Source organism: Bicyclus anynana, chromosome 5 (genome assembly GCF_947172395.1).
Source record: "Bicyclus anynana chromosome 5, ilBicAnyn1.1, whole genome shotgun sequence".
Taxonomy (NCBI): Eukaryota; Metazoa; Arthropoda; class Insecta; order Lepidoptera; family Nymphalidae; genus Bicyclus; species Bicyclus anynana.
This window is the reverse complement of record NC_069087.1, coordinates 1,838,892-1,860,787: the sequence shown is the minus strand read 5'-3', so window position 1 is coordinate 1,860,787 and position 21,896 is coordinate 1,838,892. Positions and strand designations below refer to the sequence as shown.

Below are 21,896 nucleotides of genomic sequence, written 5' to 3'. Positions count from 1 at the left end.
AGTTGGGCCAATAGTCCACCACGCTGGCCCAATGCGGATTGGTAGACTTCACACACGCAGAGAACTAAGAAAATTCTCTGGCAGGTTTCCTCACGATTTTTTTCCTTCACCGTTTGAGACACGTTAGGAGTATTAGTGTTCTGTGTCTTAAATGCACCCAACTGAAAAGTTAGAGGGTGCATGGAATCGGAGGCACCCTCTGGAATACATATGGGTTAAAATAATGACAACATCAGAATTGTAAACAAAACTTTATTTCTAATAAATAAGGCATTGGTACGAGCTCGCTCGCGCACGCTATCCGCTATAACATTTTAAATCTATCCTTGGCTTATAGCCGTGTGGCACGTCGATTCTCTTTCTACAAACGTAAAAGATTCAAAAACAAAAAATATATGGGAATGACAGATCCGATCGATCCTCAGCATGTCGACTTATCGACATGTCGATAGCTAATGTCATACCTATACATTTTTTAACCAGCTGACGACGCGCGATTTCACCCGCGTGGTACACGTTCCCGTAGGAATACGGGGTTATATATAGTCTATAGCCTTCCTCAATAAATGGGCTATCTAACACTGAAAGAATTTATCAAATCAGACCAGTAGTTCTTGACATTAGCGCGTTCAAGAAAACTCTTCAGGTTTATAATATTAGCGTAGATTTTCGAAGCGTTTGCGATTGTAGAAAGAGAATCGTCGTGCCAAATGGCTACAGACCCGTATTACAGTGAACACACAGGAAGCGCTCCGCAAAGGTACGACCGTAGTATACTACGAGTATGTATAGCACCAACATCATAAGTTATTTATGGTTTCAATAATGTTTCTTCTATGTTCGTGCTTAGAGATTTACTACGAAATGTTTCAATGTTTGTCACAAATACTCTTATAACTTACTAGCTGACACAGTAGTTCCCGTTCCCGGGAGAATACGGGTATAAAACATAGTCTATGACATTCATAAATGACAAGACTTTCTTCGGTTTCGTAGATCCAGAGATCCCTACATTGCAGAGGGCAATCTCTGAATCTATTTGTCTATCTTGTAGGACCTTGAACACCACAAGCTTTACCTCTTTATAATATTAATATATATTTAAATTTTTAAAGACAGACAACTTAAACAGAACGCAAACATTTTTAAGAAGAGTAGCCAAAGTTAGAGCCCGCACAGACGTTCTGAATTTTGCGTTCTTTGTAAAGGATGTAAAGAAAACTTCTTATCAGTGATCGTGATCATGATCATGATCACAACTGACCGCTTGTGAACTCGGTGGTTAAAGTTACATAAATTACAAACGTTGGCCAGAACTCGGAACTCCTGAAGACTAGATTTTACTCTTTAATTATTGTTGCTAAACGCCTTTTAGAGTGGGAGTGCAGGTCTCACAGAAAAAGGAATTCCATGGGCACAAAGACTAAACGTGAACTTATAGGTACTTATAGGTACAGGTATAAGCAGGTAGTCATACAGATTTGAAAGCAATATTAGTAAACATAAATGCACACTAAAGTCTGGCCGTTCAGAGATTGCTTTTCTGACACCTGTCAATGTCACTTTATATATTTTTAATTAATTAGTTCATAATTTTAGCCCAAAATTAATCCATACTAATATTATAAAGCTGAAGAGTTTGTTTGTTTGTTTGATTGAACGCGCTAATCTCAGGAACTACTGGTCCGATTTGAAAAATTCTTTCAGAGTTAGATAGCCCATTTATCGAGGAAGGCTATAGGCTATATATTATCCCCGTATTCCTACGGGAACGGGAACCACGCGGGTGAAACCGCGCGGCGTCAGCTAGTGTTTATTATAAGTTGACATGATTATTCAATTTTTAATGTTATTACTCGTTATTAAGGTTATTGTAAGATATTTAAATAGCAATAGCAAATGCTTGAATTACAGATAATGTTTAATTAATACAAAATTAGCGGCGCATTAGACGTGCATATCGAAATATTGTTAAGCGCAAAGGCACTGGTTTGGGCTATTAATTAAAAATATATAAAGTGACATTGACAGGTGTCATAAACGCAATCTCTGAGCGGCCGGACTTTAATCTGGTGAAGTGGTAGGGAGCAATATACCTACTATAAGTTTCACTAATCTGAGCGGTGGGATATAAACACCAAGTATGTACTTATATACATTATATACATATATATTAGCGGAATTCAATTCAATAATGCCTAAGCGTTAGTGCATATAAATACATACATATATTATATTATTACTGAAGTGTTTTTATAGTGGCGGTCACTATCAAACGTGTATTCCTTTATTTATTTGTAAAGTCCGGGCGCAAAACGATGGCATCAACTGATTATTTTGACAGAAATAATGAGGACTTTATTATGTTAAGTATTAGTTGACCAAGTCCATACTGTGTTTTATCTAATAAATATAAATAAGTATCTCGTGTCACGGTGTTTGTGCCCGCAATTGTACAAACTCGACCGATTTTAATATTATTTTATTATTGTATTATATTTGGTAAGCATGAGAAGACGTCGGATTTTTCACACTAACCCCCCCCCCCCCGTTCATTCGCGGTATTAGTATTTTTGTATGAAACAAAATTTATTTAGCAGAACGATTTCAATGTCTGCATGTAGAATCGTGGTCATTTGTTTGCGGCACGTACTGTTCTAATATAGTCCCGGCCGTATCAAGCGCCATAAATGAAATGTTTATGACGTCATCACCACGCATCGCATTTCTGCGGCGTTTCATCGACATTCTGTTTTATATTAGTCAGTGTCTGACGAGAAATGTAAACTATATTTTAGTAATGTTTGGCAGTCTGCAATTTTCATCCTAAATTTAACTTAATCTATTTGTCATTTTTATAACACATTAATTTAACTATATAAAGTGCTTCAGTATAATATTAGCAAAATGCTTGAATTACAGACAATTAATTAATACAAAATTAGCGGCGCATTAGACGTGCATATCGAAATATTGTTAAGCGCAAAGGCACTGGTGCATTAAAATACATCTTTTCATCTCGCTAGCTTGGAAAACTTTCTTTGCGCCTCGAAATGGGTGCCGAAAAGTCTACTTTATCCGCTAGCGCTAAGTGATTCGAATTCAGGGATTCTATATTGAACTTCAGAATCCGAGTAAACTACATACTTCTGCGATAATAATAAATTTACAGTCTTATTTAAAGCTTTATTTGTAATAAAGTGTTATAATGCACTTTAATAATAAAACTTCGTTCCAATAATAATAATTATACATCAATTCATTCTGGGCATTAAAAGTAAAAACACGCCCATTGTACATATCGAATAAAATGATCATAACATTTGTCCAAAATTATTATTTCACAATAATTAAAAAATAAAATTATAATTCATAACAACCACTTTTCTTCAATTTGAGACCATAACAGTATCATATAACCAACAGGAATGTCATTTTCGAATCACATAAATAAGCATACTTAGTTATAGCTTGGCAACTTCGTTCCTAACACTCCCGATGGTCCGCGCGGGCCGGGGGGCGTGTAGCGATGTAAAATCGACGACTGATTCACCTCACTTCCCAGCACGCACGATTTCACACCCGCGCAGTCTTTCCCCCCGTCGCCCGCATATCATGGGTGTGTCATCAACAAACTTGCCAGACTATATTTTGATTGTCATTAACCCAATTCGGCGAAATATAAACTATTTAAGTACATTACAATTAAATAAAACAATAATAATTTATATATGTACTTACATTTAAATAGAAGACATTTCAAAATAATAAATGGCCGTGCTTTGTATCCGAAGTTATTTTAAGTACATGTATGAGTTTGACCAGCACTCAGTCTTAGACCTTATAACATTTCAATATGTATAGCTTGGCACCTTCGTTCGTAACACTCCGATGGTACGCGCGGGCCGGGGGGCGTGTAGCGATGAATGAAAAACCCACAACTGATGCACGCATGATTTCGCACCCGCGCAGTCTTTCCCCCCGTCGCCCGTATATCATGGGAGTGTCATCAACGAACTTGCCAGACTATAGGTAAATATTCGGCGCCAACCGAGCGACTGAGTATAGAGCAGTGCTCGATCAATCAGAATGTAGTAGAGGACAGAAAAGATATCCTTATAGTAGGAGAGCCAGCATAAGAAATATATACCCTCATCTTTTGTTTAGTTGGGATAAGAAATAAATGGTAGAATATATTCAAATTGACACTTTGTCTAAATGATTAATTTATTTAGTCTCCTTCCCGCATTGGTTAATTAAAAAAATCGTACACAATTAATAGAATATACCCAAAAAATTTAAAAAGTCTTCTCACACTGCAACTGTGGGGTTGCCAGGTATAAACAGATAAGTAATGTTATTTATATAGGATATATAAATAACATTACTTATCAGTTATTTAGTGTAATATTTCAAATGCAAGCTTATTTTATGCTTAATTTAACTGTATTGTAGTTCATGGTTTCCTAGATTTTGTATAAAAAATAAACCGCGAATTAACTAAGCTACCTATTTTGCAATGTGTCACTGTGAATATTATCTACCATTTATTTCCTATAAATAATAAATAACAGATGAGAGTATATATTTCTAATGCCGGATCTCAGACCATTATACTGGTAAGTGTGGTTCAAATTAAGTACCACTTTAGTAACTGGATGAGATAGGTCGAGCAATACCTTATTTAGTCACTCTGCGCTGCTTTAACGCCATTTATAAAATCAAGTATATACAGATAAACAATCTATATTTTTTTATACAATAAACAACTGTCAATTTCATAAATTGAATGCCCAACCATAAAAAAACATACTCTACGGGAAAAACAATTATAAAAAATTATTGTACTCGTCGCCATATTATACTAAACTATGTATATTATGTTACCAATATAATATATGTAGTATATTTACCTATATAATTTGTCTTTTATCTTATTTATCAATATTATAATGACTTTACTTATGACTATCTTAAATCTAAGAATAATCTGTGTCATGAAATGTATCTCACTGTGTGATCTTTTGAATTTTTTTTGAATAATCGAAACACCAAACGCCATTTTGAAAAGTCGCTGATGCTAGCAATCCGAACACGCCTGGGGATTCAATCTAATTCTATTCTTCTTTCCAGTTGTTGTAAAATCGGGTTTCACGTTACAGTTTGCAAGTATTTTCTAGTTTAATAAGTTTCCAGATACAGCATAAATGAATAAAAGCGACATTATTTATATATTTTTTTACTTTCCTGTTAGAGATTTTGATCCAATACAAGGTTGGTGATATATTGCAGAACACATATTTTTTTTTCTATTTACATTTTGTAATTTGTACGTTGACTTCTATGAATGACGCATATCCATAGACATTTTTGACACATCCAACCTTCAATTGAATAGGCTCTAAGATTAAATCATAAATATCTTTCAAAACATAAACTCTAAATAAACGCAAGATATTAGGCAAAAAACGTTAGCAAATCTCAGAGTACTACCGACCTTTTTTGTAGTATTTATATAGTATACTAATATAAAAAAACTTGATATACTACTAAATAGTACCTGCATGATTATGAAGATTTTTAATTTAACAATAACAATTGGCAGTATGGCAAGTTAAATATACTCAGACGCACAATTATCCGCCCACTTTAATATATTCGCGTCATATTAAAGTGGGCGGATAATTGTGCTTCTGAGGCCTCTGAGTATAAATACAGCTAATATTCTTCACTATTACTAACTGTATTATTATTATTTTGAGCAAACCACTCACTCTTCGGTTAAAATAATGTCATTTAAACTTACAGTAAATAATTCATTTATATACAAATATAATTCTAAAGATTAAGTACAACCGGTATTATACATAAAATAATGTAATTCGCTATTCTATAGAAATAATTAAGTAAATGTCTTGTCTTAACGCTAAATAACATTTAAGTACAGAATAAAACAATTACATCGATAAAAACCGATAATAAATATTTATGAAAAAAGAATTTTTCAACATTAATGTCAATATCTTGGAAAAGCGATAATTATAAAACATGAAGTAAAAACTAGTTAAAATTATAGATATCAACATTCAAAGAAATATTTTTTATTGAATTATAAATTAGCCCTTTACTACGATCTGCGAATACAAGTATGCCCTATACAACCCAGATTTGAGAGTTTATATTATAGCAAGCGAAGTAAGCAACTAAACATCCAACAACATGGAAGGTATACAGCTTAATTAGCTTTTAAGAACACTTTTACCCCCTGACTATCATCATACGAGAATGCTAAATTGACTTACGTCTTTGACAAGTAGGCCAAAAAGTTCTGTATACTTTTATATTAATTTTTGTTACTAAACTGATCGATACGAAAACAAGAGACAAAAACAAGATATACTATAAATACTGACTTACAACTTGTTTACTACCACCAAGGGGCAATACATTGAATTTGAATAACTCTTTTTAAGTAAATCGTACATTTTGTCTGGTAACATGGCTAAAGCTGGTAATGAAAAATATAAAGTTAGACCTAAAACGAGATCAGGACCAGCAGTCGCCAAAAACTCTTCAGAGTCAGTCATGCCAATCAAGCCAATAACTATGTGCATATACTATAATACCAGTATTTTAAATTTTATTTCAAGGTCAACTCTGAATTTTCCGCATATAAAACATTGTCAAGACTGAATGAAACAAGACCTGAGTCAACAGTTGTCAGAAGCGCTTAAGCGTAATTCCTGGGATGCTTCATTCTCCCAGGATTCCTCCATGCTGGGAAACTGCTGACCTGACTTTCAATGCCAACATCGAATTTCCCGCATTTTAAGGAGTATAAGCAGTGGTAGTCGCAAATGATGTTAGGCCTGAAACAAGGCCTGAGGCAACAGTCGTCAGAAGCTCTTGAGAGTTAGTCCCCTCGCTGGGAGACTATTGGCCTTGGCTGGAGCGTCCCTCGCCTGGGAATGTGCCACCGCTATGCTGAGGCATTGCGCCCATTCTTCTGCGTTCTTACCGTCCTTGGGCTTGAGGATCAAAGTCTGGTCCCCGGTGAAGATCTCGAAGGCCTTCGGAATGTTGCGCGCGCCGCGGGACACTTTGACAGATCGTATCTGGTTGATGTCAATACTTTCGCCACCACTCTGGAAGTCAAGAAAATCAGGTAACGATTTTGAACAAACGGGATGTATTTTTGGGAGACAATAGACAACAATAACTTTTTAGATTTGCTCATTTTATTTAATGGAAATCACAAGTCATTTCAAGTGCACATCATCGTTTTGCACCAGGAGTTGATAAAAAATGTGGACCAAGTTGAGTAAAATAAAGAACCAAGTAATTGAACCGCGTACAACTTGCTGGTCTTACATAAAGCATGGTAAAGCCTGTACGGGCAAGAGGGAGGAGCTGATCATAACTTTACAAACAATAAGTTAAACAGTGCGGGTACCTAAACCTAAACTTAAGAGCCTGAGATCCTGTCTTCTTTAACACATACCGAAAGCGCGACCAATTAGTTCCACGAGATAATCTAAACAAATATTTTAAAGAGGTAGGGCTTAATTTTTCGTTTCACTACTGGATCGATTTAAAAACTCTTTCATCAATGGAAAGCTATATATCAGCAAGTAGCATACTATATTTTATCCCCGTATTAAAAAAGAACATTTATTTCATACATTTACTACGAAACGACATGTTATGTTATGGTGATAACTGATGAGTAAACTCATAAATTAAAAATTAAGGTATTGTCATGGGTATGCGAAATACGAGGGTGAGAAGTTATAAGAATACGTCAACTCACCGATCCTTTACACGACAAATGAGCACCGGACAACGTGAAGTATCTCGTACGCCATCGCCTGAACAGTCTCCACCGCCCTTTCTTCTCCTTGAGTTGTCCTTCAATCACCGGCTGGCCGTCCGCCGCCAGGAAGCCCACGGCTCTCTCCGGATGGTTGCAGAGGAAGCAGCCCCAGGTCGCCTGAGTTGGAGGTACGCTGGCTCCGTCGGTGCGAGTGGAGTTAACCTCGAAAACGTCGAAGAAACCAGCCGCTCGGAGTTCGTTTACTAACATTTCTTGTTCCTGTTGGGAAACCAAAATTGTAATACTACCACCATGTACTATTTTTGACTCTCGAAGACAATTATTTTTACACAGGCTAGCTTTATGTGATCAATCGCTCATTAAACTATACCGGATGACGTAACCCATGGAAGAACAAGCAAACAAAATTCCAAAACAGAAGCGGGATTGGTATTCCCGATTTTCGCAATACTAGAACAGGTTCTTCTACGTTCTTAAACATTAATAGCATACAATAGTTTTGTTGAGTTTTTTTTCAATGCGCAATTGAAAAGGCAGAAAGAGAGACAAATTTATTTACAGTTAACATTTTGATTTAGTTAAGACAAGGTAAGACATTATTTCCTGCTTGGAGTTAATTGAAAAAACAAATTCCTCGACACATTAGGACATTTTGAAATTGGGTACATACCTTTAGGCCAGGGAAAGCCCCTGTGACCAATGTGAGGAAGGTCTTGTTCTCACACTTGAGGATGTCCCAGCAGTGTTTCAGACTGGCCACTGTAGGGTCCCTGGACGACAGGGCGGCGGCGTGGCGCGCTTGGAGCGCCAGGAACATGAGGTGGATCCACACTCTCGGCGCGCGGGTGCGCATTGAGAATGCGGCGCGCGCGTACAGGCAGTGCGGGCCGCGACGACCGCACGCGAACGATAGGCGGGCTTGCTTCTTTGATCTCCGCTCTGAAGAAATAATTTATAACTTTTTAAAATCACATATTTGGTCCCAAATTATTAATAGTACATTATGTTATAAGTGCAATAAGTTGAATATTACAGCCGAGGCGATATTGCTAGTCCGAGCCGTAGGCGAGAGCTAGCAAGGAAGCAGATGCCACACGACATTTTACAACATATTTGTGATGAAACACACTTTCTGAAAATGAATTTGCATCTTTGCTTGTTTTCCATTTAGTAAAGCAAATTACTTGCTTCTTTGATCTTTGCACGGATTAGACAATTTAAAGACTTTTCATTCCATCTGTAATGAATGTCATGAATGTTAAATTATAACAGAGATAAAATAAGACTTCTGACTGATGAGGGATTTTGTGAATACTTCATAAAGTTTTTCACACCCAAAAACGATTTTTTGTCTTTCTAGAATACCTAAATTAGCTCTTACTATTAAATTTTGTTACGTACCAGGAAATATTATAATCTAAAAGCAGTAATGTGGTGATTTCAAAGCACTTTCGATTTTACTTCCGAAACTTACTTACCTTCTATTGTACATTTAGCTGGCGGCGGTATCCTCAGAGAGACGTTGTCCATATACGCTTTGATTTTATCCAAATGTTTCTCACAAAAGTGTTGTACCGTATCTCTCATGGGATACGGCTCAAACACGCTTATTCTGTGGTTGGAGTTGGAGTTGTTAGAGTTGCTGGAGTTGATCATTGTGACACTGGTGTTGTTCGCTCTACGGGACGTAACCGTGACGGGTCCGATCGGGATCGGATTGGAGCCGACCGCGATCGGTCCGGATCCGCAAGTCTGGGTCAATACCGGCCCCGTACTCGGCGTGCTTGTGATGACCGACACTTGGCCGAGCGCAGTGTTGGAGTGTTGTATAGAGACTGACGCTGGTACGAGGGCGTCTGAGGACTTGCCCGTTAGAGGGTTCACAGATATCGACTGTGTTTGAAGAGACGGCGGGCCCGGGATAATTGTGGGCCCTGGATTCTGTAACAAAAAATGTTGAAATATATTCTCAATATAACTTTCATAATGTTTTAGTAAAGTTTATTCCTTTTTTTTTGTTCAGTTACATCTATCAGTGATCAGTCGCTTGACTATAAACTGTTTTTTTTCATAGCAGTGGATGTTTCAAATTAAAGGTCACTCCATAGCGACTCTTCTTGTTGTGGTCATTTTTAGGTATGACCGTACACCAAACAGTTCTTAAACAGTGGATCGCTTTAGCCTTTTGATCTTACCAGGCGTAATTTGGCAAGACTATATGTGTGCTCTTGCAATCTACTTTTGGGTTTTATAGCATTTTTTGTTTTTTGTTCCTTAACTGTCGACATTTCAAGGTATTCATGCATGTTTTCAGTTTTAGTAAACCAGGGGGCGTTTAGTATTGTGCGGAACATTTTCATAATAATAACATTATTACAAGCAATAGATACAACGTTAAGTGATGGAATTCTTTTAACTCTAGTGGTTATTCTAGCTTCTAGGATTCATCCGGATTCAGGCGCATGTAAGAATCGGCATAGCTTAGCGAGTCGCGAAGTTAAAGTGCTAATGGGTAAGGCACATACTTTGAAGAGCCGATGGACGTTGAGGTCCCAAGGTGTTGGAATGGCGACCCGGCAAAGAAAAGCGCAGTGTAACCCCTACCCCCGACCCCTAGATGGACCGAGGCCATCAAGCGGGTTGAAGAAAGCTGCTGGATTCTGGCGGCCTGAGACCGTGGTGTTTGGAAGTCTATACAAAAGGCCTATGTCCAGCAGTAGACGTCCATCTGATAATGATGATGTTGATGATAAATGGGCATTAGTCGCAGATTTGACAGGCACTCCGAATTACTCGACATAATATAATATATATGTGTATTACTCAACTTGTATATTCGGAATAAAGGGCTTATTATTATTATTATTATTACAATATTAATGTGGATGTGGAGGAATGACATCGCTCTCATCCTGAGATGAGACTGGTGCTCAGCAGTGAATATGGGATGATAATGATGATTACCGTGGAGGTGGATGGTCCGATGACGATGTTGTGGTGGTGGTGGCGCGCAGCCACGCGCGGAGCCAGCGGCGGGGAGATGGCGGTGACGGTGACGGCACCACCGCCCGCCACGGCCACCGTCGGCTTGCTGCCCACTACTGCACCACACAGACATATATATGAATACATATATATATATAACAAACTATTTTCATTCAAGGTTGTACTATAGGAAAAAGTTGTACTATAGCGTTAATGACTACACGAGTGAAAAAATAAAATAGGGACATTAACCATAATAGTGACATTAATTAATTCGAACTTAGTTTTATTTTTATTATTTGTAAAATTGTAATTTGTAAATTAAATTGTAAGATTTGTTAACTTTTGCACGCCAACTATGGCAGGATATGTGTTTAAATATAATATAGAAGACCTATGTAAATGTACCATGTTCAGGCAAAATAAAAATTTATTGATTGATTGATTGAAGGTGAAATTAGTATAAAATAATAATATGCTCCCGAATTGTTTTTTTTTCGACCATGGCGGGCAATCGCATAGTGAGATTAACCATGTACGAAGGAGATATTAAAGTTTTTTTTTTCTTTACAAGTTAGCCCTTGACTACAATTTTACTTGATGGTGAAAGTGATGATGCAATCTAAGATGGAAGCGGTAGGTTGATGTAAATGGTAAATGTATATTGCCAATTTGTCATGCAAATTATTTATTAAGTATGTGTTATTAAATTAATTCAAATAACAATTTCATCATTTAAAATTTACATCTTTACAATTTTATTAGTGAACATTTTATAATTACATTACTAAAAATAGTTAGTTTTTGCACAACACAATACAATATTTTAATTGTCACTAAAATCTTTACAAATCCCTAAAACAACATTGAAAAGATTCGATAAAACAATCAATATGTTATGTGATAGATCAATCAAATGATCGGATACGAGAGCATCTTTGCGTTTTGATATCAGCACAAGAGTCAATTAACATTTTTTTTTATAACACACCAAACTTTTCCTAGAGGGGAGAGTTTCAAACTTACTCTGTGCGGGAGTTTCAAACTTACTTTGGGGGGGCAGTTTCAAACTTTACTTTGTGTGGGAGTTTCAAACTTACTATTTAGTAAAGTTTCAAACTTACTCTATGTGGGAGTTTCAAACTTACTATGGGGAGGCAGTTTTAAACTTACTCTGTGTGGGAGTTTCAAACTTACTTTGGGGATGCAGTTTCAAACTTACTTTGTGTGGGAGTTTCAAACTTACTATTTAGTAAAGTTTCAAACTTACTCTGTGTGGGAGTTTCAAACTTACTTTGGGGATGCAGTTTCAAACTTACTTTGTGTGGGAGTTTCAAACTTACTATTTAGTAAAGTTTCAAACTTACTCTGTGGTGGAGTCATGTTTTGCTGCGCATTGATTTGCTGCGAGGACGATAACCGGGTCATGCTTTTATGTAGCCCTCCTACTGAACCTCCTAAACAAAAAAATAACTATTTTAAAAGACATCAGAATTTCACATTTTTAAAGTCATTATAAAATTGCCGTCCAGCCAGCCTTTTACTATTGAACATCACTCCTTATGCGTGTTAAATAGTAAACTATATACATGTACGTAGTAAAGTCCGGCCGCTCAGAGATTGCGTTTCTGACAGCTCGTGATCGAATGGGACAAACATGTTTAATTACAATTGAATCGTTATTTTGTTTCATCACTACAAAGACAAACAGTTGGCATAGCCTTGAAACAGCGCAGTTCAACAACCTTGTACGCCAGATTGAAGTTACATCGCCCATTCGATCACGACATTTCATTAACGCAATCTCTGAGCGGCCGGACTTTACAAGCATATTATATTAGACAAACCTGCAACACTGACTTACCTGCAACATTCAACCTTGTCATGCTTCTATGGGAGTTAGGTCCTGGGTGCAATCTGCCAGTACTCCTCGAATCCCCCAACTTCGCTCGCCTCGTGTAACCAGTGACGGGGGCCACTGACGTGACCGAGGTCACCGTTGACCCCAATGACACTGGAGCCGTCGACGCAAGTGGGGTCACAGTTGAACCCGTGGAGACGGGAGCAGTGGTGGAGTTTTGTCCCCCAAGTTTAACAATTGTTACTCCACCCGGCGTTCTGTTGACTTCACCGTGCGTTGATTTTGGCCGATTGCTGAAAATAAACTTCATTAAAGTTTAATGTCAAGTAAAACCAATCAAAATACAAACATAACATACTCGTTATATCTTTCTATCTTCTTATAGAGAGGGATATAGAAGCGGATCTTCTTATAGAGGGGATATAGAGGAGGATCTTCTTATAACTTTTCTCATAACTCGTAACTTTAATTTTAAGTTTTCGACTATGATTCCACCATTGGATTAAATTAAGTTGTGACATAATCTTGACATTTCAAAAGTGCTTGTAAACTAAGTCTAATTGAAATAAGTGAATTTTGAATTTGAATTTATAAAGGGGATATAAAGGGGGACCTACTTATAAAGGTGATACAGAGGGGGATATTCTTATAGAGAGGATATAGACGGGAATCTTCTTATAAAGTTGATATAGAGGGGGATATACTTATAAAGGTGATATAGAGGGGGATATTCTTATAAAGGGCATGTAGGGGGATTTTCTTTCAGAGAGGATATAGACGGGGATCTTCTTATAAAGGTGATATAGAGAGGGATATTCTTATAAAGGTGATGTGAAGGGGGAAGTTCTTTTAATAGGGTTATAGAGGGTGATCTTCTTACAATCTTATAAAGGGGATATAGAGGGGAACTTCTTATAAAGGGGATATAGAGGGGGATCTTCTTATAATGGTAAAATAGATATAGAGAGGGATATTCCTATAAAGGGGGTGTAAAGGGGGAAGTTCTTATAACGGGGATATAGAGAGGGATCTTCTTATAATCTTATAAAGGGGATATAGAGGGGGAACGTCTTATAAAGGGGATCTTCTTAAAAAGGGAGCTTCGACCCACCATGCTGCTTAGCCGACTACATTGACCGTTTGGTTACACGAGTACCTGTTGTTGGCTCGGAGCGCGGCAAGCAGGCGGTCGGTGAAGAGCGCGGGGTAGGCGGAGCACAGCGCCGTGGCCTCGCGCAGCAGCGCCGCCTGCTCGGCCCACTCGGCGCCCGCCAGCCGCTCCACCACGAAGTTCAGCGCCTCCTGCGCGCGCTCCTGCACGCAATCACCCCTGGCTACTTACATGGATACCATTGCCTCTCTTATAGTCATAACTAGCGAACGCCCGCGACGTCCGTTCGCATCCGCGTGAAAATAGATATAAAGTTTCCACCCCTATTTCATCCCCTCACAGGTCGAAATTTCAAAAACAAATGTTTGATTATGTCTTATCAAGTGCTTAAATATAAAGTTTCATGGTTTTAACTTTTAAAATTAAGAAATCCCTTACAAACTTTCAACCTCTTCATCCCTTTTTTCGCAGTAAAAGGTAGCCTATGTCCTTTCTCAGGGTCTAAAGATTGTCTGTGCCAAATTTCATCAAAATCGGTTGAGAGGTTTAAGCGGGAAAGCGTAACAGACAGACAGACTTACTTTCGCATTTATAATATTATTAGTAGGGATAGTAGGGATTGGTCAAAAAGATGATCTACCTGATGGTAAGTGGAAAATCGACGCTAATAAACAGAAACACTTAGTAAAAAACGTCATACATAGCACTGTACTGATCTATGTCCAACAACTAGGGGGTTAAGCCACATGACGTGTCTATTATTACACCGACAACCATGCCCTTCAGTCCGGAACACAGCAGTGCTGAATGCTGATTAGTGGTAACTAAGGTCAATCCTGACATCTCTATAACAGTATGTTTGATATGGCCGCGTTAGTATGATAAAATCAGTATTATTAGTAGTTTCTTTGGTTGGTTGGTTGGTTTGGCGATGGGACGAATGGACATTTTCTATGCCGCCGATATTGGTTGACAATATGTCTGTTTCTCTTCACAAGATATCTCATAGCACAAATCCTATATAGGCCCTCATATCTGAAAGATGTAGGATTAATTTACAGTTCTATGGAGAGATGCATGCATGTGTTTGCATATGCATTTGTGTGTGGCATGACTCACCCTGCTGGTGTACCCGAGCGTGGCGAGTATGGTGGCCACCAGCTCGGTGGCGCGCGGTGTGGCGTGAGGCGCGCGCGACGCTCGGCGCACGGCCGCGCTGTGCTCCGACACTAGCGCTGCGCGGCTGCGACTGACGCTGGCTATCACCTGCGACAGAAGTGACGCGGCGTCCTTACGAGTACGTCTCTCATGCTATCGCTCGTTTGTGCCTTAAACTTTTTTAGTATACTAGCCGACTTCGTCTCCCTTAAACCTCCATAATCCCGCCTTATCGAAAAATTCGTTGTCAACTGACGTCTATTAACTTTAAACTAACTCTCTGCTAGTTTTCGATATTTCAAATAGTATCCGTTAATAATAATTAATATTTATTTTGATTTGTTCTGTAAAAAAACATACATACAGCCGAATGTAGAACCTCTTCCTTTTTGGAAGTCTGTTAAAAACCGGACACATATCCGACAAAACATTCGCAACGCACACTTCGATTCGACTCCGGAGGGTGTGGGTTCGAATCCAGTCCGAAGTCAAACGGTGAAGGAAAACATCGTGAGGAAACCTGCATACCAGAGAATTTCTTAATTCTCTGCGTGTGTGAAGTCTGCCAATCCGCATTGGGCCAGTGTGGCGGACTATTGGCCTAACCCCTCTCTTTCTGAGAGGAGACTCGAGCTCAGCAGTGAGCCGAATATGGGTTGATAACAACGATACAAGACGACGATGTTTCATCACAAAGTTTCTTACAAAATAATAAAATTTCTTAAACATATTAATTGCTTATTTTGGTATGGATAAGATAAAATTATAAAATAGTTATTTTATGTAGGTGGTAATAAAGCTTGTGAATTTTTAAGAATCAATATAGACTTGGAAAAACATTATATTACAGTATCAAGTAACATAAATAAAGTTAGGTACCTGTAAAAGATCAATACACATGCAGCCCGGGTCGTTCTGGCTGGCAGTGTTGGGGCAGAGGTACGACAGCAGTTGTGGTATCGCAGTCTTGAGCGCCTCGGGCCGCCTCGCTGCTATTTGCTCGAAGAGGGCGAAAAGTGAGCTCTTTTCCACCGGTTCAGCGTGCGGTAATAACGACACCAGCGCGGTCACGTGGCCTTCGAGTGGTTCCGGACAAACTTCGTACAGGTTCGTCAAGATGCGGCAAAGCGGGTAGTTACCTACAAAGTAAAATTTATAACGGAAACATCTCTCAAACTTATATATTTAAAAATACTTAGGCACTGCCCCTTCATTAAGATTGAAGCCCCTCACTCTGCTCGTGATTAGGCTTAAAATCGGTAGCTCGGTATTTAATACGCGTACTAGCAATGAAATACGATTTTACTGCCTTGCATAAAAAATAATTATGTATTAATATTTTCAGCAATAAACTGACGAATTCAAATGGCAATCTCACCCGACAAAAAGCCTTCAACGTACTAGTTTAAAATGTAACATAAAAGATGTTAATGGAGAATGTTTAAATGTTAAAACACACGACAGCAGGAGTTCATTTTTAATTAATATTCAAATGCCGAGACATCAGGAAAAAGATTATCTGTACGGTTTATTTAGTTTTCAATTCATATATATGTAAAAAACATAAATTCTAAAATCACATCAGCAAATGGAGTATCTTTCCTCCATTTTCCGATATTTGATATGATTTGTAGCGTAGGTACGAAATATGTAACCAATATCAGCGTAGAGAATGTGAAAGGATGTGGAAATGTAGACTTAAATATAAATCGCTTGTTAAGTTACAAATGCCACCTTATCTATCCTCTATGTAAATAATTATTATGAGTGTTTGTAAGTTTGATCTACAAACGTTCTAAGTCAAAAAATAAGATCTTGGATGAAGAATTATTGGACTGACAAACAATAAACAAAAACAAAAAGAAACTTAGATTATAGAAAAAAACCCCTATGTTATGTGAATTACATCCCTGCGCCGTTGGTCTATTGTCGTACCCACTCATAATACAGTCTTTCCCGACTAGTTGAATATCACACTAATATTAATGGTAAAAGTTTGTGTGTAAGTGTGTATATTTATTCCTCCTTTGCGCTGCGGCTACTGAAGCGATTTGGCTGAAATTTGGAATGGAAAAAGATCTGGATTAACACATACTTTTCATTCCGTAAAAATGTATGGTTCACGAGGGATTTGTGTAAAACTGAATTACGCGCGGACTAAGTCGCGGACGTCCGCTAGTTACCACATTTTTTTTTTATTCTTTACAAGTTAGCCCTTGATTACAATCTCATCTGGTGGTAAGTGATGATGCAACCTAAGATGGAAGCGGGCTAACTTGTTAGGAGAAGGACGAAAATCCACATCCCTTTCGGTTTCTACATGATATCGTACCGGAACACTAAATCGCTTGGCGGTACGTCTTTGTCGGTAGGTGGTAACTAGCTGGTAACGACTAAAGCCTCCCACCAGCCAGACCTGGACCAATTAAGAAAACCTCAATCGGCCCAGCTGGGGATCGAACCTAGGACCTCCGTCTTGTAAATCCACCGCGCACACCACTGCGCCACGGAAGCCATCAAAATATATGGCAAAATATTGCAACATATGGCAAATATTCTCTTTAAGAACACATACCTGACATGATAGAATCCATGATGGTCTGAACATGGGGCTTCAGCAGCACGGCGTGGTGCACCGCGGCCAAAGACAGGTAGCGCGCCATGTGTCGCGATATCTCCCTGTTCCCTTTGTGCAGGAACTGGACCGCGACGGGCAGGAACAGTTCCATCACTTCCGCGTTGCCGCTCGCTTCCTTGTTGGCTTGCAGCGGAAACGAGACCTGCGTATTGAATTACGTAGCTCAATACGAGACGTGATCATTGGTACATAAACAACGTTTTTTTTTAATGGAGCAAAAAAACGTTTATTGGGACTGAGTAGTAATAACATCAATCTGTCCTTGCTTATTATTACTCATTTAAAAGGAATAAAAGTAAGCGAAATACATAAAAATAAAATTCAAGTGTTTGTCTGTGATTTACAAGATAACTGTGTTCATTCAAGTGTTTTTATTTATTATTTACATGATACTAAAACACAAACATTTTTTGAACACTTTCTGTCTGTCTGTTTGTCAGGGAACTTCTGGAATAGCCCAATATTAATGGGCCTTTGACTGGAAGACAAGAGATTGTTGAACAACATGCATGCTAATTTATATCCCAGTAATATGGATGGTTCCTGCATATTTATGTTAAAATGTTAAATTTAAACATAAGGAACTAAAAGCGACATCAAATGCATAAATACCTATAAGTATAATATCTGTGTCTCATTTTGACAATCATTCTGAACCTATATTTGTCTAAAATATATAGCCTCAATAGCTCAACGGTAAGAGCGGTCGGACTCATCACCGAAGGGTGGTGGTTCGATCCTCGCCCCGTTGGTCTATTGTCGTACCCACTCCTAGCACAGTCTTTCCCGACTAGTTGGAGGGGAATGGGAATATTGGTCATATTATAAAAAAAAAGATATGGCAAATATTGCTTATTAAAAAAAAAAAAAAAACTAAAAGAACTAAAAGTAACATCAAATGCATAAATACCTATAAGTACAATATCTGCGTCTCATTTTGACAATCATTCTGAACCAATATTTGTCTAAAATGTAGCTATTTTCTTCATCATTATTATTACATCACTTATTTGTATGATTTGCTGAATGGTGTAATTTTTTAGTAGAACAATAATAAATACTGTTTTCAATACAATAGTTGTCACAACTCAAGCTTCTATAATGTATGGACTATATTTATACAAAGGTACTCATATATATATAAAGGAAAATAAATTATTTACCAATACAATGCATGCAATAACATCAGATGCGATTTTGGCATGAGGTGGATCATCATCCCGTAAATGTCCCACAGGCATTAAGTTGTGATGCAGGCAGGACTCCAGCAGCGCCACCAGGGCTCCACAGTACTTCTCCAGCGTGCCCGTCTCCTTGATACAAGATGTCACCCTTGTGACACATATCTCTATCAGGGCTTGATCACGATCGTTTCTGGTGTAGTCTGGTCGTGAAGATATGTCTGTTATCTGCTTAAGCTAGAAATAAATATTTAAACACTGATTTATGCTAAACTAATTAAAGCATTTTATTTAATTAAACTGATTTAATTGATATAATCAAGTTTTGTATATAATATGTATTATATTGTTAAAAAATGGGAGAGATGGACTCCCTCCCATGCTGAGAAACACTCACAAACTGAGAATCAAATTCAGGAAATTTCACTTTCAGTTTGGGACATTTAATACAAGTACAGCCCTATTTGATATGTGTACTACCAACATACAAATCTATACTAATATTATAAAGCTGAAGAGTTTGTTTAATTGAACGCGCTAATGTCATGAACTACTGGTCCGATTTCAATTTTCAAATAGAACATAGGATGTGATCCAAATAGAATTCAAATTACTTAATTTGAATTCTATTTGGATCACTGGGCTTAACGGATTTATCTTATCTTGGTCTTGAAATGTTTGTGGAGGTATAGGGAAAAAATCAAATAATTTCCGGGAAAACCCTAAAAACTGCCCTTTTCTATTTCCCATACAAACATTTAAGAGTCAAGAGGTAGGGGTAGGGTAGGGGTAGAGGTATAGAAGGGTAGAGTAGCGTATGAAGCTTGACCGGATCCGCTACTACTAAATAAAAATACTATAGAACTATATAGAGTGATTAATAACTATATCAATACATATAAATAAACTACAAGTGTCTCTCTGGGATTTTAAAAGAACTAAGTTTTATCAAGTGCTTATAGTTATTAACACAAAACTATAACACAGTCTGTCGAAACTAATTTATGGTATGGCTGAACCAATTTAAATGGGACTTAAACTGGAAGATAGAAGAGTTGTATGTTGCCTAGCAACTAAGCAACATACAGGTGACTTTTAAACTAGGAAAAATTCAAGGTTCCTGCAGGATTTGTGAAAAACTAAATTTTACGTGGACAAAGTTCACAGTTTGAATGTAGAATGTTGATATATCAAAAAATATGTTTATGATGTGATCCTAATAGAATCTGAATAGAAAATGTTTATGTTTCAAGTGATGAGATCAACTTATTTCAATAGCTGTGTCAATGAAGAATTTTTTGCCGTGTCACCACCAACTGTGTACAAACAGATGTGTGGTGGGTGCACTCATTTACATACAAGTGTTTATTACTCATGGGTGCAGTCAGCCGCCACTTGTACAAACATTTATATTGAGAAATTTCAGAAAAACATAAGAAACACTTGTTTGAAAGAAGCATGGGAAAGATACTTCTGGAAATCCTAAACTGTATGATTTAAGCAGCTTGAGCTAATGCATCACTGTGTTGGCACCCCCTTCAAAGTGATCAGAAGGTAGCACAAACATTTATTTTTCGCTTCTCGGTAAATTTTTGTAATTTTCAAGTCGGTTGTATTTTTTTTTCAAAAGATTTTATTTTTCTGATTTTAGTGTGTCCTAGCATAGAGAATGAAAGAGCCGCAGTACAAGCAATTTAATAATTTTTTTATAACACATAATTACTAAACCGATTTTCATGAAAATTAAATGGGACCAATCTAGAAGGATATTCTTTCAAACAAAAGAAGAATTTTTAAAATTGGTTAAGAAATGAAGAAGTTATGAGGTAACAAACATAAAAAAATAAAAACATAAGAAACATTTGTAACAATAGTAAAAAATTAGCCCATCAACCCATATTGGAGCCATGTGGTGAGTCTAAGCTCCAAATACTGTCTCTTATAAGTTATAAGGAGGGAGGCTTGGCTCTATAATTGGCTGTTAAAATAAGACAGATAAAAGATTGAAAAAATTAAATTAGATGGGAAAAAAATGATGTTTTTCTATCAATGCTCTATTTTCCCTAAAGATTTTAATTTATTTTTTTAATTTTAAAGCCTTTAATTTTAATTTTGATATCAAGTGTATTAGGTTTTAGGTTTGAGTCATACTTTGATTATTTATATTGGTTTTTGTAAGCCTATAAAATTACATAAATGAAACTTTGTACTTATTTATATAAAACTTTAGTATACAATAATACTTTCAGCGTTAAGTATCTCTTTGATTACTGGGGCAGACTCAAGATAGATCTAAAGATTGATTCCTAACTGTTTGACTACAACCATATGAGCTCTCACAACAAGTTTTTAGCTTAGTTGGGGTAAGGGAAATTTTATTTAAGTAAAAAAATCACGATTCGGTGCCTTCTGCGTGTACTATGAGTGAAGGAGACGGTAAACAACTGCAACTTACCACTTCGTTCAAATCGTCCACGATTTCAGAGTCCGGGATGGCGAAGATGTCGCCGGCCCGCGTCAGGTCGCGCTCCGTCAGTACGTGCTTCAGCAGTTCGTGCATAGCGCTGCCAGTACGCCCCGGCTCCAAACACTACCGAGCCCACTCGAAAACAACACCTTCCAATAAACCTACACACATCGGGTAACCAACTTTCGGTTTACTCCAACCATAATCCATCTAGTTCACTATAAAGATTTTTAAGAAAGAATATATGATATGCAGCAAAACTAGAACTTAATTAGCAAAATCTCACTACCGAACAACGGTAAATAGCGAATATCGAAATTGAGCAAAGAAATTAGAAAAGTGGATTTTGTGGACACTCGACTTGTCGCAAACGTCAACTGTCAATCTGTCAATGAACTTAAAATTTGGATAATCGGACGAGAAATGCCTGATAAAGTAAAATGTACAAATATGTTTCGCATTAAAATCATTTATAATACTGTATGAAGTGCATAAATACTGAAACATACGTAAATATATGACCGTAGCTCTCAAAGCAAGGTATATTTAGATTTTATTTTCAGTTTCATTTCCATAAAATTGTTTGTGTACCTGAAAAATCATTACCACAAGTATCCAAAACCTAATGACATCATCAGCTGCTTCTGTCAATTTGACAGTT

General features: G+C 37.4%; 1 protein-coding gene across 1 annotated transcript; it reads right to left on the bottom strand.

The window, feature by feature from the left end:
- Positions 1-235: 235 nt before the first annotated feature.
- LOC112056347 (protein melted) lies at positions 236-21,812 on the bottom strand. Its single transcript, XM_024096767.2, has 13 exons — positions 21,224-21,812; positions 18,751-19,005; positions 17,525-17,729; positions 15,829-16,088; positions 14,911-15,057; positions 13,837-13,994; positions 12,684-12,973; positions 12,187-12,276; positions 10,799-10,935; positions 9,313-9,775; positions 8,505-8,773; positions 7,811-8,092; positions 236-7,145 (listed from the first exon to the last, which is right to left on the bottom strand). Exons 1-13 carry the CDS (start codon positions 21,326-21,328, stop codon positions 6,897-6,899), a joined length of 2,910 nt encoding a protein of 969 aa, XP_023952535.2. The 5' UTR covers positions 21,329-21,812; the 3' UTR covers positions 236-6,896.
- Between the last annotated feature and the right edge of the window lie 84 nt (positions 21,813-21,896).

What these genes read in the sequence shown, in the direction of transcription:
- LOC112056347 (XM_024096767.2), bottom strand. Translation starts at nt 21,328, where the DNA reads ATGCACGAACTGCTGAAGCACGTACTGACGGAGCGCGACCTGACGCGG. An exon ending in CGCTCGGGTACACCAGCAGG is followed by an intron (nt 13,995 to 14,910) that starts GTGAGTCATGCC and finishes GATTGCGTGCAG; the next exon opens with GAGCGCGCGCAGGAGGCGCT. An exon ending in GCGCTCCGAGCCAACAACAG is followed by an intron (nt 12,974 to 13,836) that starts GTACTCGTGTAA and finishes GTTTATTTTCAG; the next exon opens with CAATCGGCCAAAATCAACGC.